This window comes from Triturus cristatus, chromosome 12 (genome assembly GCF_964204655.1).
Source record: "Triturus cristatus chromosome 12, aTriCri1.1, whole genome shotgun sequence".
Classification (NCBI taxonomy): Eukaryota; Metazoa; Chordata; class Amphibia; order Caudata; family Salamandridae; genus Triturus; species Triturus cristatus.
Window position 1 is genome coordinate 19,840,252 of NC_140595.1, and position 14,288 is coordinate 19,854,539.

The following is a 14,288-nucleotide window of genomic DNA, read 5'->3' on the forward strand; positions in this document are numbered from 1 at the left end:
TAGATTGTATACTTGTGCATAGACTATACAGCAGTTACCTCCTTAGCGGTGGCTATCTGTATCTGTTGCAGTAGTTTGAAAAAGTGTTCTTAATACAGCCTGGCCACACTAGCTTGATGTTTTGCTTGCATATCTACACAGTAGTGTTTTGTGAAAATGTGCGGTGTAGCCCAAGTTGTTGCTTTGCAGATGTCATCTAGGGGAATGTTCTCTAAGAATGCCATAGAAGCCCCTAGTTTGCATGTGGAATGAGCTCTAGGGGAAATGGTTAATGTGCGTTTGGCTTTAAGATAGCACATTTGGATGCATTTAACAATCCACCTTGAAATCCCTGCTTTTGAAATGGGATTGCCCTTATGAGGTGGGGAGAAAGCCACAAAGAGTTGTTTAGTTTTCCTAAAGGATTTTGTTCTTTCAATGTAATAAAGTATTGCTCTTTTAACGTCTAGCGTGTGCAAAGCCCATTCTGCCACTGAGTCTGGTTGAGCGAAAAAAACAGGGAGTTCAACAGACTGGTTAAGATGGAAGGCAGAAACGACTTTAGGTTAAAATCTTGGGTTAGGTCTAAAAACCACTTTGTTATGATGGATTTGCAAAAATGGTTCTTGTATGGTTAATGCCTGGAGTTCACGAACTCTTCTAAGAGATGTGATAGCGACTAGGAAGGCTACTTTCCAAGTTAAGAACTGTAGTTCGCATTTGTGCAGAGGTTCAAATGGGGGACCCATGAGCCTGGTAAGAACAATATTTAAATTCCATACTGGAGAGGGTGGAGCTCTGGGTGGAATTATTCTTTTAAGTCCTTCCATAAATGCTTTGATAGTGTTGTCTGTTTTGGAGGTAAGCTGCTATTGCACCAAGATGTAATCTTATGGATGTATATGCTAGGTTACATTGTTGTAGGTGTAAGAGATCACACATAATGTTTTGAATAGAAGCATCTAGTGGATTGATTTTGTTATTTGTACATTAGATTACAAATCGTTTCCACTTTGCGGCTTAACCTGCTCTGGTGGTAGGACTTCAAGCCTCTTTAATGATGTTCATGCAGTCTGGCGGGAGATCGAGGTAGCCAAACTCTAAGACTTCAGGAGCCAGATCGCAGGGTTGAGTTGATTGGGATCTGGATGCCTTATATCTCCATGGTTCTGAGTGAGAAGCTTGGGTGAGAGGCGTAGCTTTTGATGAGGAACTACTGATAGTTCCAAGAGGGTTGTGAACCATGGTTGTCGGGCACATGTTGGAGCAACCAGGATCATTGTGAGGGAATGCTGTTTGAGCTTCCGAACCACTAATAGAATTAGTGGGAGAGGCGTAAAAGCGTAAGCAAATTCGCCTGACCAGTTCATCTATAGCGCATTGCCTTTGGACAATGGGTGTGGATACCTGGACGCAAAGCTTGGGCATTTTGCATTTTTGATGTGTGGCGAACAGATCTATTTCAGGGGGGGCCCACATGTGAAAGAATGGAAGAAGAACTTGAGGATGAAGTTCCCATTTGTGGATCTGCTGTGTTTGACGACTGAGCAGATGTGCAATCTGATTGTGTACTCCTGGGAGGTGTTCCGCAAGGAGATATATGTTTGCGGAATGGCCAATCTCCACATGCTTTGAGCTAGGTGTGAAAGCTGTAGAGAGTGTGTCCCCCCCCTGTTTCTCTATGTAGTACATTGCTGTCATGTTGTCTGTACGGACCAGGACAGCTTTGCCTACCAGATGGAGTTGAAAAGATTTTAATACAGGAACAATTGCCAGTAGTTCTACACAATTTATGTGGTGTTGTTTTTGCTGAGGGGTCCATATGCCCTGAATGGTATGGTTTTGAAGATGAGCTCCCCAGCCGGTGAGCAATGCATCTGCTGTTAGCACTATCTGTGGAACCGGGTCGAGGAACGGCCGCCCTTTGGAAAGGTTTTGTGTGTTCCACCACTGCAGAGAGTGATATGTGCGGCTGTCTACCAACACCACATCTGTTAACTGACCTTGAGCCTGGTTCCACTGACGTGCCAGACACTCCTGTAAGGGACACATTTGGAGTCTTGCATAAGAGACGATGAGAATGCAAGAGGCCATCATCCTGACCAACTGCATGAACACTCCAGCTGGTAATCGATCAATCAATCAATTACAGGTTTATTAAGTGCGACTACTCACCCGTAAGGGTCTCAAGGCGCTGGGGGGGAGGGGAGGTGCGGCTTCCAGTTCATTCGGGCCTGTCAAAGAGCCAGGTTTTGAGGCTTCTTGTAAAGATGGGGAGTGGTGTGGTCTGCCTGAGGTGGAGCGGTAGGGCGTTCCATGCTCTGGCTGCGAGGAAGTTGACTGTTGAGCCTGAAATTTGGATATTAGAGCTTGCATAGTGCTTATGCTAAAGATTTTGAAGTGTTTATCGTAGCTTCTAGGTATTGTTGTGTCTTGGACGGATGGAGGTGGGATTTGGTGAGATTCACCCAAGTCGTGAAGCTGCTGGATTGTTTTGTGTGTGTGTGTGTTGTACACAGCTGCTGTGTGACTTGGCTTTTATGAGCCAGTCGTCCAGATAAGGGAACACGTGAATGTGTTATCTTCGTAAGTGGGCCGCCACTACTGCGAGGCACTTGGTGAAGACTCTGGGTGCTGTAGTCACCTCGAATGGGAGGACTTTGAATTGGTAGTGCTGACCGTCCACCACAAACCTGAGATATTTTCTGTGAGCGGGGTGAATGGGAATATGAAAGTAGGAGTCCTTTAGATCTAGCGTGGAGAGAAAGTCGCCTTGTTGAAGCAGTGGGAGCACCTGTTGGAGAGTTTAACGGTCTGAGGTCCAGTATTGGCCTGAGAGAGCCGTCCTTTTTTGGGAATAGAAAGTAGAGGGAGTTAACCCATGTACCTTGATGAGGTAAAGAGATTGGTTCTATGGCATGTTTTTCTAATAGAAAGAGAACCTCTTGTTTTAGAAGAGTCAGATGTTCTGAGGACATTGGACATTGTCTGGGAGGGATATTTGGGGGAGTGGAGGTGAGTTCCAGGCAATAACCATACTGGGTAAGCTGTCTTACCCACTTATCTGTTGTGATGGAATTCCAGACAGGTAGGAACTGTGAGAGGCATCCCCCAACAGGAGTGGGATGATCGGGGGGAAGTGAAGGGAAGTCACTGTTAGGTGGTAGGGGAGTTGCGGGTATTGTTACCGCGACCTTTTCCCTTACCATTGTTGCCTCTATATTCTCCACGAAAGTATCCTCTGGAGGAATTAGTTTGATTGGGGCTTTTATAGGAAGAAGAGGGGTGCTCCAAGTCAATAGTTTTGGAGCCAGCCCTGTAAAAGGAGCGACAAAATGAACCTCTAGGGGAAGATAATTGCAAGGCCCCCATTGACTTGGTATCCTTTTTCATCTTCTCTAAATATGTATCGACTATGGGCCCGAAAAGATGCTCTTGGTCAAAAGGCTGATTGAGAATAGTGGACTGCACCTCCTGTTTGAATCTGGAGATTCAGAGCCAAGGGTGCCTGCGTAGCAAAACACTGATATTAATAGCCTGAGATGCCGCATCAGCTGCATCAAGCGCACATATAATAGATGTATTTGTAATGAATTTTTCCTCCTGTATAAGGTCATTAGCTTTATCTTTATATTGGTCAGGAAGATGTTGCATAAGCTTTTCAAGCTCATCGTAGTGAGCTCTGTCATTACTGGCCAACAAAGCTTGGGCATTGGCAATCAACCAATGATTTGCAGCCTGTGATGCGATACGTTTTCCAGATGTGTCTATAAGCTTGAATTTCTTATTGGAAGGAGGGGTGTTGCCTGTGCTTTGTGAATTTTCCCTCTTGCGTGCATTAGACACCACAAGAGAATCTAAGGGGACCTGACCTTTAATGTACACTGGGTCATTGGGTGCTGCTTTATACTTTTTGTCTACCCTGGTGTTAAGGGTCCTGGCTCTGACAGGGTCCTTAAAAACTTCTGGTGCATGTTTTGGCATGCCTTTTAACATTGGCAGGGTGTGTGTAGACTTTTGTGTGGGTGCCAAAGTTTCCAATAAAAAGCTTTCCTCTAAAGGATCAGAGTGTAACTGTACCCCGTGGTATTGAGCAGCTCTATTTATTAGTTGAGCAAACCCAATATTGTCATCTGGTGGTGATGGCCTAGAGGGATAGAGGTCTGGGTCATTGTGTGGGTCGGGATCTGTGTTATAATCATCCCAAGGATCTGTATTGTGTGGGATGGTATGTGCGTCATCATCCCTATCTGGATCTCCATCCCCACCCTCATCATAATCATCTTCATCATCCTGTGGTTGAGGTGAAAATGTAAATTGTGGGGAATGTGCTGGAGAAATTAGGAGATTTGGGTCGACTGGAGAGGGAGAGAGAGGTGGAGAAGTATTAGTGCCTATCTCTTTCCGCTTCATAGTATTTCAGGATCTTCTGAAGTGTCCAATTTTCTCTTTTTAGGAGGCTTGGCAACAACTTTACTAGTTTCTGGGTCAATGTATAGAGTTTTTTGCTTTGGATCTGAAAATTCTAGTAGGGCCTGTTGTGTGGGTACAATGTCCTTTGTTGGTGCCGAAGACTTAGGGTCAGAATGCTGTTTAGACAGTGTCTCTGAAGCTCTTTGTGGGGTCTTGGAATCTTTTGGTTTTGGCGTAGGAGTTTGTGGCTCTGAGACCCTTTTTGGCTCCGAAGATTATTTCGGCTCCGAAGATTTTTCGGCTCCGGCTGCTTGTCCTTCGATCCCGAGCCGGAAGGCTTTTCTTTTGGTTTCATAGCCCGGCCCGAGGGCGGGACATCTGAAATTTGTTGCCGGTGTCGACCTGAGCCCGAAGGCGAAGGTGTTACCGAAGCCTTAGGTGTGGTTTTAGTTGGGAAATGGGTTTCAGTACTCAAGGACAGCTGTGCCTGGGTGACTATCTCATCTTCGACGTCAGAGTCATCAGCTTCGGAGACGGAGATGTCTCCTTCATCAGCTTGTTGATCCGGCTGGAGATTCGAATCTGCTCCGAACATGTCCGGAATCGAGCTGCCATTTTGTGACGTCGAGCCTGATGGTCACGGATGGTTTTCTTTGACCTGAAAGATAAACAGGCCTTACAGTTCTTGTCTTCATGCTCCGGGGAGAGGCAGAGGTTACAAACCTCGTGTAAATCTGTGTGTGGGAACTAAGCAACACATCTGGGGCATTTTTTTAAAGGAGTCCTTTCTATTGACTGCAGGCGTGGTCGGCGCGGTTAGGCCCAATGGCCCGCGTCGAAGATCGAGGTCGAGGATTTTGTATTTCCTGAAGATACGCGTCGAAAAGGAAATGCAATCGAGACAATAACCTTGAGTGGTGAGGGATTGCGCACCGAAGGGGGTTAGAAAACGACACCGACATGGAGCGCAGCAAATCACTCCCGAACCCGATGGTGCAAAAAAACCAATCTGGAGATGGAGTCGATGTCCATGCGCACTATAGTCCTGAGGTGGAGTCACCTACCTCGTGACTACAAAGACTTCTTCCAAGAGAAAAAGAAAGTGCAAACATCTGAGCCCAACACCAGATGGTGATCTATGCACAAGTATACAATCTACAGCTCATATGCCTCGAACTTTTCATTTCTTGCAGCACTCATTGTTTGTAAGTTTCATATCTTGGGCCATGCTGTCTTTGATTTGATCTAATTTCATCCATTTGAGTGGTCTCATTCCCTGAGAATTAGTTTAACGTCTTGGAATACAATGTCATTCACTCGCTCATCAGGTGCACTTCTCACGCTTTGGTGTCATTCACAGGGTGGAGGTTGCCCACCTGTGAGCTTGGTCTCTTTGGTGTGAATCCAACTTTCATAATGATATTAACAGAGTTGTGCACAATATATTTTGGTCCAAACCACTTAGATCTTGCAGAGGGCACATTTGGCCATGAATTCACCAAGAGAGCAGGGAGGTCTATCAGGGAAAGGCCTGGGGTCAGTTCAGCAGAGCACCAGGAGCCATCAGTGCAGATGCTGATAGAATATGTGTTTCCACACCTTTTGCCAGTGTTCTGCTTCAGGGAGCATGTGGGTGGGGAATGCAAGGAGACCGCAGGGAAACAAAGAAAGGGTTGGGAAATAGGGAGACAGCCCCAAAACACAAATGATGGCTGTGATATGAAGGAAGGAGCTGTGACAATGTATGTTGGGGCCACAAGTGGGTGGGGATACATGGGGAGAGGTGGGTGGATAGGGGGAAAATGTATGACCGCCCACGCAGAATGTCTTCCTTGGTCAGAAGGTGCAGGGACAATCTAAGTTGAGGTTACATGGGGAAGAAAGAGGGATGAAGAGAGATGGGGAATGGGTGGCATGAAAAGTATAATATACCCACTGTCACATGTTGGCCTTGATGAAAAGCTCGGGCAGGGAAAGGAACAGCTAGAACTCTCCTACTGCCAACACAAGAAGGGGGCACTTTGAGTTGAACTGAAACAGGACACAGAAAAAACTACAACCACCTACACAACATGGCGTCTGCTGCAGCAGCAAAACAAAACAGCAAACAAGGGGCCACGGCAGGTGCCAGATCTCTGGGCGGTATAGCAAGCAGGGCCCCTGGGGAGCTGGGGCAGGGGGTTTCAGCTGGTGGTGGTCTGGGTTAACACTATCATGCATGATGCAAGTGACATTGAGCTAAGCTTCTAGTTTTCCATGTTGTGAGTCGCAGATTTTGTTTGAGAACTTCACAGCTGTATTTCAGTGAAGGGAATTATTCTGGGTTCTTTAGTTTAGAATTCATTTTGGCTTTTATTTGGAGAAACTGATTTTAGCAAAAGAAGTGTCAGGAGACCTTTGTAGGCACTTTACTAATCCTATGGTGTAGCTACAATTCTCAAAGTATTTGAATATTTAGTAGAAGACCAGTGTCCTAACATCTCAGGTAGGGTTTGGGTGTTTATCAATTTTTGGGGTGATTCAGATAGACTATGAGGAACAGAGGTGCTCGTTTGACTTCAGGTAGGTTAACGCTTTCTGTGTTCCCCGGTGGGTGGACTATGAGCGGTCTCAGACACTCACCAGGAAGTTGAGGGCGTAGGCTAGCTGCTTGACCACCTCGAGCTTCCAGCTGGTCGTCACCTTCCCGCTGGCCTTGTGCTTCTTCAGGTAGATATCAAGGGCCCCGTGCTTCACGTACTCTTGTACCATGATACCTGTGCGCCAGCAACACAAAGAACAGCGACTGTGGACATCTCTAAAGCACAACACCAGCTGACGAATACTACCTTCTCTGAGGTTCAAACTTTGTAGGACGATCTACACTTTCGACTTGAAAGTAACATAAATACATATTTTTTTCCATTCCATGCAAGCATCTAGTAACTCAAGAAAGAGGATTGACAAATATTTGTAGTCACCAACAATCACAGAACATGTGTCAATTTACTGCTAAAAAACAGCTGTTCTTTTAGTAATTCTCAAAACATTTGTTTACGTTTGGGTTCAAAGATCTCCCAATTATAAAGGGCTTCTGTATGTTTTGTGGCACATGTGTTATGATGGAACTGGGTCCTGTAGAGATCCTCTGTTCTGTTACCTGCCAGAGCTGGTCTTTCAGTAGCAAATGCTAAGTAAGAGCAAACATACTAATATGTAAAGAAAGATGGTGAGACGATAGCAAGCAATCAAGAAAAAAGAGCAATATTGTATATACTCAAGATTGAAAGAGCGAAGGGGCATATTATCAAGCACGGCGTTAAAATTATCGCCGCTTTAGCGGCAGAAAACTGCAGCTAAAGCGGCGATAATGGGCTTGATAATATGCCGCAGAGAATTCCAATAGAAGCCCATGTTGACACCAGAACATGGGTGTAGGAAGGTGGAATCTGACTATATGGTTGCCCCCACTTTTCTCCTGGTGTTTGAATGGTTTTTGACTAGTCTGGCTGGGATACTGCTATCCCGGACCCCAGCCTATCTGCTTACTCCCTTAAATGATTGGTGTGCATATTAAATGCACTAGTGATTGGATACTGTGGTGCCTTATGAGCCCCTAGTATATGGTACCTTAGGTACCTAGGGCATTGGTACTCCACAGGCCTACCAGGGGCTGCAGCATGTATTATGCCACCCCTGGGAAGCATTCACACTCTGACACCACAGGCCTGCTACTGCAGCCTGTGTGAGGTAGTGTTAGCACTCCTCACAGAGGTATAGATTCCTATATCTCACCATACACACACATATAAACCTATCAGTCACCCCTCTTGCAGGCCCTAACAATCCTGAGGGCAGGGTGCTTTGTTTACTATGTGAGGGGGTGCTTCTGCATGAGCAGGACCCCCCTGCAGCTGGCAGAGTCTATTCTCTGCCGCTGTTTGTGGATGCGGTTAAACCATATACTCTTAAGTGCATTATAACCTCGCGGTAAATGCTAACTTTGGAATGACCGCTTCAAAACATATTGTGTTTGGTGTCAAACAACTTGGAATCATACCCCCACACCAGTAACTGGTGTGGGAGTATGATCCCACCCTTCTAGAGGGGACGACATGTACCCACTGTACTAAACGGTACAAATCTTCTAGAGCCCTGGGATCACAAAATGGATGCTGTTGCCACAGACACAAGTCTGACCTCCTGCTGCTGGGAGTCCTTCCAGTGAGGGAGGCTTGGACAATAGGTTTCCTGCCTTGGGAGGTGCTAGCACCACCCTAGACAGGACTTAGTGTATTGGGGCAGGGAGGGATGAAAGAAACGAGACACTGCCTGGGGCACACAAGGTGTCCTATGCATAGTCCGGTTCAAACCGGTGCTGGGGCACTCCAGCCCCAGTCCTGGCACGAAACTGGACAAAGGGAAGGGGGTGTAACCACCCCCCTCCCTGGTCCCACCCATAGGAGGGACCTAGCAGGTAACCTAGCCCCCAGATTAGTATAAGAGTGGGAGCTGAGTCCCTAGGACTTTGGATTATCTTGATAACTGAAACTTGAACAGAAACTCTGGACCTTCGACATTCGACTACGGAAGAAGACTGAAGAATCTCCCTTGTGGCCAAGGAGTGGCCACCCTGTGCAAACAGGCACCATCAAGCGACCTGCCATTTGCTTTGCCCAAGTTCTACGAGGAACCGACTGCAGAGCCCAACCAGCGCCTTGACTTCCAGACTTCTCCGACCCTGATCCACATCCACAGCAAAGCTGAGATCTGTGGAGGCGACGAGAGACGTGGGACCGGCTACCAGGGAAAATTGGCTACTAGCTTCCAGCGCAGCTTCTGAGGCACCCTCGAAGTTGTGCTCTGGGGATTGAGAAGCCCCAACCCCGAGCACCATTTGCACTGAAGATCAGCCCTCCATACTCCACGAGTTCTGCGTGGGGCCCTTCTGCATTTTCCTGCTTGACGCGTCTGTCCGGTTACTTGCCCGTTGACTAGTAACCTTTGCGACGACAAACCCTTAACTTTCCACTGCTGGTTTGGCTCCTCCAGACTGGTCCTTGCTTCCCTGAGAAAGAGAAGCACCTCAGGCCTTCCTGGTCTGCAACAGAAGCGAATCTTTCATCCTGTGTCGGTTGCGCTTGCCAAGGCTTGTTGGGTCCGAACTCGACGCCGCCAACAGCAAGAGCCTTCATGGGGCAGCTCAGCTCCTGGTTCTGGTCGTCATCGACGCCTCCTGGTACCCGTGGCTGCTGCGACAAGCTTCACCTCTTCACCTGCATCTTCACGACATCGCCTGGTTCCTTCCTGGCTCCTTCCCGGCTCCTGGCTGGTGACCTAGACTCTGTCCCCTCTGCTTGCAGGTATCCTCCTTCTTGATTCCATCCTTTGAATCCACCGGACACTCTTCACTGACTGCCTGTCAGCATCTTTTCTTCAGGCATCTATAGGAGTCGACGACGAAACCCGACGCAAGTTCACACCTATGCACCCGCAGCCCGTGGGCTAGGTAAACTGAGTACTCCGGTGCTCACAAGGGTATTGACTATCCTAGGGTCTAGTTTCCAAGTCACTAACTCCTAGCTCCTTCCGAAGTGTCCTAAAACTCTTTAATTCTAAACACTACTATTTCTATCGACTTTTAAGCATTACGCGTGAGTGTTTCCACTCTGCACCTGAATCTCGTGGGCCTCCCACTTCCTAGCAATTGGTAGTATAGTGTAGCCCCAGCGATTCCCTAGGCCTAGGCCTAACCTGTGTTCGTGACAGTGGTCCTTATACCACTTACTTAGTATATGGTTTGCGTGGCCCCTAGGGCCTAACTGTATTACTTACCTGTGTGACTTATGTATGCTTAAATAAGACTGTGTTGTACTTACCTCGAATCTCATAAAGAGTGCTGAGGGTATTTTGACTAGAATAAATACATTCTATTTTTATATATATCTGTTGTGGTGTCCTTTCATTTGGTATTCAAGGGATTGCAAATGGTATAACAGCTGGCTTCACATGCGATACAGAGTTTAGCCTAAGACTGCTCTTGTCCATGCTACCACTTGGATAGCTGGTCTATAAGGTTGACTTTACAACCAATCACCATAAGGGTTGTTTGGACTGATACAAGGTGTACACTAGAACTAGTGACATCATATATCAGGCCAACTTCTCACAATGGGCTTTTATGGGAATTCTCAAGGGCATATTATCAAGCCCATTATCGCCGCTTTAGTGGCAGTTTTCTGCCCCTAAAGCGCCATAATGGGCTTGATAATATGCCGCAGAGAATTCCAATAGAAACCCATGTTGACACCAGAACATGGGCTTCTATGCGCATTCTCAAGGGCATATTATCAAGCCCAGTATCGCCACTTTAGCAGCAGTTTTCTGCCGCTAAAGTGGCGATAATTTTAATGCCGTTTCTTGATAATATGCCCCGAAATATGTTAAGTATGGACAGGAGACAAGTGTGTAAATTTAAGATTAGTTAGGAAATAAACAAAAAATGATACAATCAGTGTGGAGAAGTGTTTCTAGAGGAAAAAAAGAAACAAAGAAAGAAAGAAAAATAAAATGAACAAAATAATAATGAATTTGAAATAAAAGGAGAGCATTTGTGAAGATTACAGATCGAAACTGAAATAAAAAAGAAGCGCAAATTCACCAAATAAAAAGACGATAGAAGTTAAACATATCCACAGATCTATGGTGAGCTGCCACTAACGTTTGAATCTCAGGCCTCTTCCAGTTCTGTGTAACTGCTCCTCGCAATCGGATTCTTCCCACTCCAAATGGCTTGGCTTGCGATTGCAAGATCTCCTGTTGAATAGGCAAAGGGTGATGTTCGACAAGATTTACTTGAAGCTTCGACTAAGTCGATCATTTACAGCTCGCAGAGTAGGAGCATCCACCTGCTAAATATGTGTTTCTCTCACCCCCTCTAGAGGTGGGGGAGCGGCCAGGTCTCCAACAGTGGATTCCCAACAGCCTTTTTCATCACAACCCTTTACCGCTGAGTCACAGTGACGGTAACCTCACCGTAATGAGGTTCAGGGTCCAGTCTCCTGAATGGTAGGGTTACTTCAAAATACCTGCTCAGGAGGCCTCAGATTCCTCTGGTATGAAAGGAAACAGCTGAGTCTGCAGCCCTTTTATACCCAAGGGGTCAAGTGTTTTAATATGGGCTCGTATAGCGCCTGGTAAATGGTCCACCAGCCCATGACATTTAGATGTCCTTATATGCCTGGCGAGGATCTCTGTAATGTAAAAACATCTGCCACACTGAATTAACTTTCATCACAGATACATGGCTGCCATGACATGTTTTTTCCACTCAGCATCTTGTTTTAGTTTTCAGAAACAAACCCCAACGCAGGAGTTTGTTGAGAGAAAAAAATTGGTGGCCTTGAATTGCGAGGAATTTTCTCCCTGTGTGCTGTGGCCATTGTTTCTTTTCCCTGCCTCTGTCTGACAGGTCTCGCAGGGTGGACCTCGGTGAGGTAGTTAGTGACAGTGAGGGACAGGGTGGTTGTGAGGCTTGCAACCCCTGCCAACCTTCGGCACTGTGATGTACTGCTGTGCTAGGTGTCTCCGGCGGGGGACTGAAAAGAGACTCTATCATCAGAAACCTTCTGGTCTTCCACAAATAAATGAGCCAGGAAATGCAAATATACTGGGCAGGACGTACCCCAGTTTGATGCACAACTCTCTCCTCCACCAAACTCTAAATGACTCCATAAGCATTGGCCATTTTGTGTTTTTAATACGTGCGTTGTGCTTACTGTCTTTCCCGACACAGACGCCATAGAGCAGGAGCAGGTGCTTGTGGGAGATCTGGCTCATCAAGCTGGCGGCTTCAAGGAAAGACTATCCATGCAAAAGAGAAGAAGAAAAACAGGTTAAATGATGCATGTACCACTACAGGAGAAGACCTCTAGTGAGGGCTATCTCTACAAAGCAGAAACAGAAAGGGCCCACGTGCCATCGCAGAAGAAACCATCCAGTGAGGGCTATCCCTGCAAAGAAGAAAGAAAAAGGGAACATGTGCCATCACAGAATAAACACTCTAGTGAGGGGTACCATAGAAAGAATAAACAGAAAGGGGACATGTGCCATCACAGAAGAAACCCACCAGTGAGGGCTACCATGGCAAGAATAAACAGAAAGGGCACATGTGCCATCACAGAAGAAACCCACCAGTGAGGGCTACCATGGAAAGAATAAACAGAAAGGGGACATGTGCCATTACAGAAGAACCCACCAGTGAGGGATATCCATGGAAAGAATAAACAGAAAGGGCACATGTGCCATCACAGAAGAAACCATCCAGTGACGGCTATCCCTGCAAAGAAGAAAGAAAAAGGGAACATGTGCCATCACAGAAGGAACACTCTAGTGAGGGGTATCTTTGGAAAGAATAAACAGAAAGGAGACATGTGCCATCAAAGGAGAAACCATCCAGTGAGGGCTATCCCTGCAAAGAAGAAAGAAAAAGGGAACATGTGCCATCACAGAAGGAACACTCTAGTGAGGGGTATCAATGGAAAGAATAAACAGAAAGGGCACATGTGCCATCACAGAAGAAACCCATCAGTGAGGGATATCCATTGACAGAATAAACAGAAAGGGCACATGTGCCATCACAGAAGAAACCCACCAGTGAGGGCTACCATGGAAAGAATTAACAGAAAGGGGGCATGTGCCATCACAGAAGAAACCCACCAGTGAGGGCTACCATGGAAAGAATAAACAGAAAGGGCACATGTGCCATCACAGAAGAAACCCACCAGTGAGGGCAACCATGGAAAGAATAAACAGAAAGGGGACATGTGCCATCACAGAAGAAACCCACCAGTGAGGGCTACCATGGAAAGAATAAACAGAAAGGGTACATGTGCCATCACAGAGGAAACCATCTAGTGATGCCTATCCCTGCAAAGAAGAAAGAAAAAGGGAACATGTGCCATCACAGAAGAAACCCACCAGTGAGGGCTACCATGGAAAGAATAAACAGAAAGGGCACGTGCCATCACAGAAGAAGCCCACCAGTGAGGGATGTCCATGGAAAGAATAAACTGAAAAGGGGCATGAGCCATCACAGAAGAAACCCACCAGTGAGGGCTACCATGGAAAGAAAAACAGAAAGGGGACATGTGCCATCACAGAAGAAACCCACTAGTGAGGGCTATCAGTGGAAAGAATAAACAGAAAGGGGACAAGTGCCACCACAGAAGTAACCCACCAGTGAGGGCTACTATGGAGAGAATAAACAGAAAGGGCACATGTGCCATCACAGAAGAAACCCACCAGTGAGGAATATCCATGGAAAGAATAAACAGAAATGGGACATGTGCCATCACAGAAGAAACCCAACATTGCGGGCTACCATGGAAAGAATAAACAGAAAGGGGACATGTGCCATCGCAGAAGAAACCCTACCCGTGAGGGCTACCATGGACAGAATAAACGGAAAGGGCACATGTGCCATCACAGAAGAAACCCACCAGTGAGGGATATCCATGGAAAGAATACACAGAAAGGGGACATGTGCCATCACAGAAGAAACCCACCAGTGAGGGCTATCAGTGGAAAGAATAAACAGAAAAGGGGCATGTGCCATCCCAGAAGAAACCCACCAGTGAGGGCTACCATGGAGAGTAAAACAGAAAAGGGGCATGTGCCATCACAGAAGAAACCCACCAGTGAGGGCTACCATGGAAAGTAAAACAGGAATGGGACATGTGCCATCACAGAAGAAACCCACCAGTGGGGGCTATCAGTGGAAACAATAAACAGAAAGGGGGCATGTGCCATCACAGAAGAAACCCTGTAGTGAGGGCTACCATGGAAAGATTAAACAGAAAGGGGACATGTACCATCACAGGAGAACCCCTGTAGCGAGGGATATCCATGGAAAGAAG

General features: G+C 46.6%; 1 protein-coding gene and 1 long non-coding RNA gene across 5 annotated transcripts in view; one reads left to right on the plus strand and one right to left on the minus strand.

The window, feature by feature from the left end:
• LOC146772231 (uncharacterized) overlaps nt 1-14,288 on the plus strand; it is a 229,598-nt gene that overhangs the window by 182,877 nt on the left and 32,433 nt on the right. The gene's annotated exons all lie outside the window — the stretch shown is intronic.
• JAK3 (Janus kinase 3) overlaps nt 1-14,288 on the minus strand; it is a 280,492-nt gene that overhangs the window by 164,734 nt on the left and 101,470 nt on the right. For all 3 annotated transcript variants that reach the window (XR_014972378.1, XM_085639762.1, XM_085639763.1), the window contains exons 13-14: nt 12,150-12,234; nt 7,015-7,148 (exon numbers count right to left, since the gene is read on the minus strand). Coding sequence is in view for 2 of the 3 variants with exons in the window: in XM_085639762.1 (XP_085495888.1) it covers nt 7,015-7,148; nt 12,150-12,234 (219 nt within the window). In the remaining variant the exon portion in view is untranslated. The remainder of the gene's footprint in view (nt 1-7,014; nt 7,149-12,149; nt 12,235-14,288) is intronic.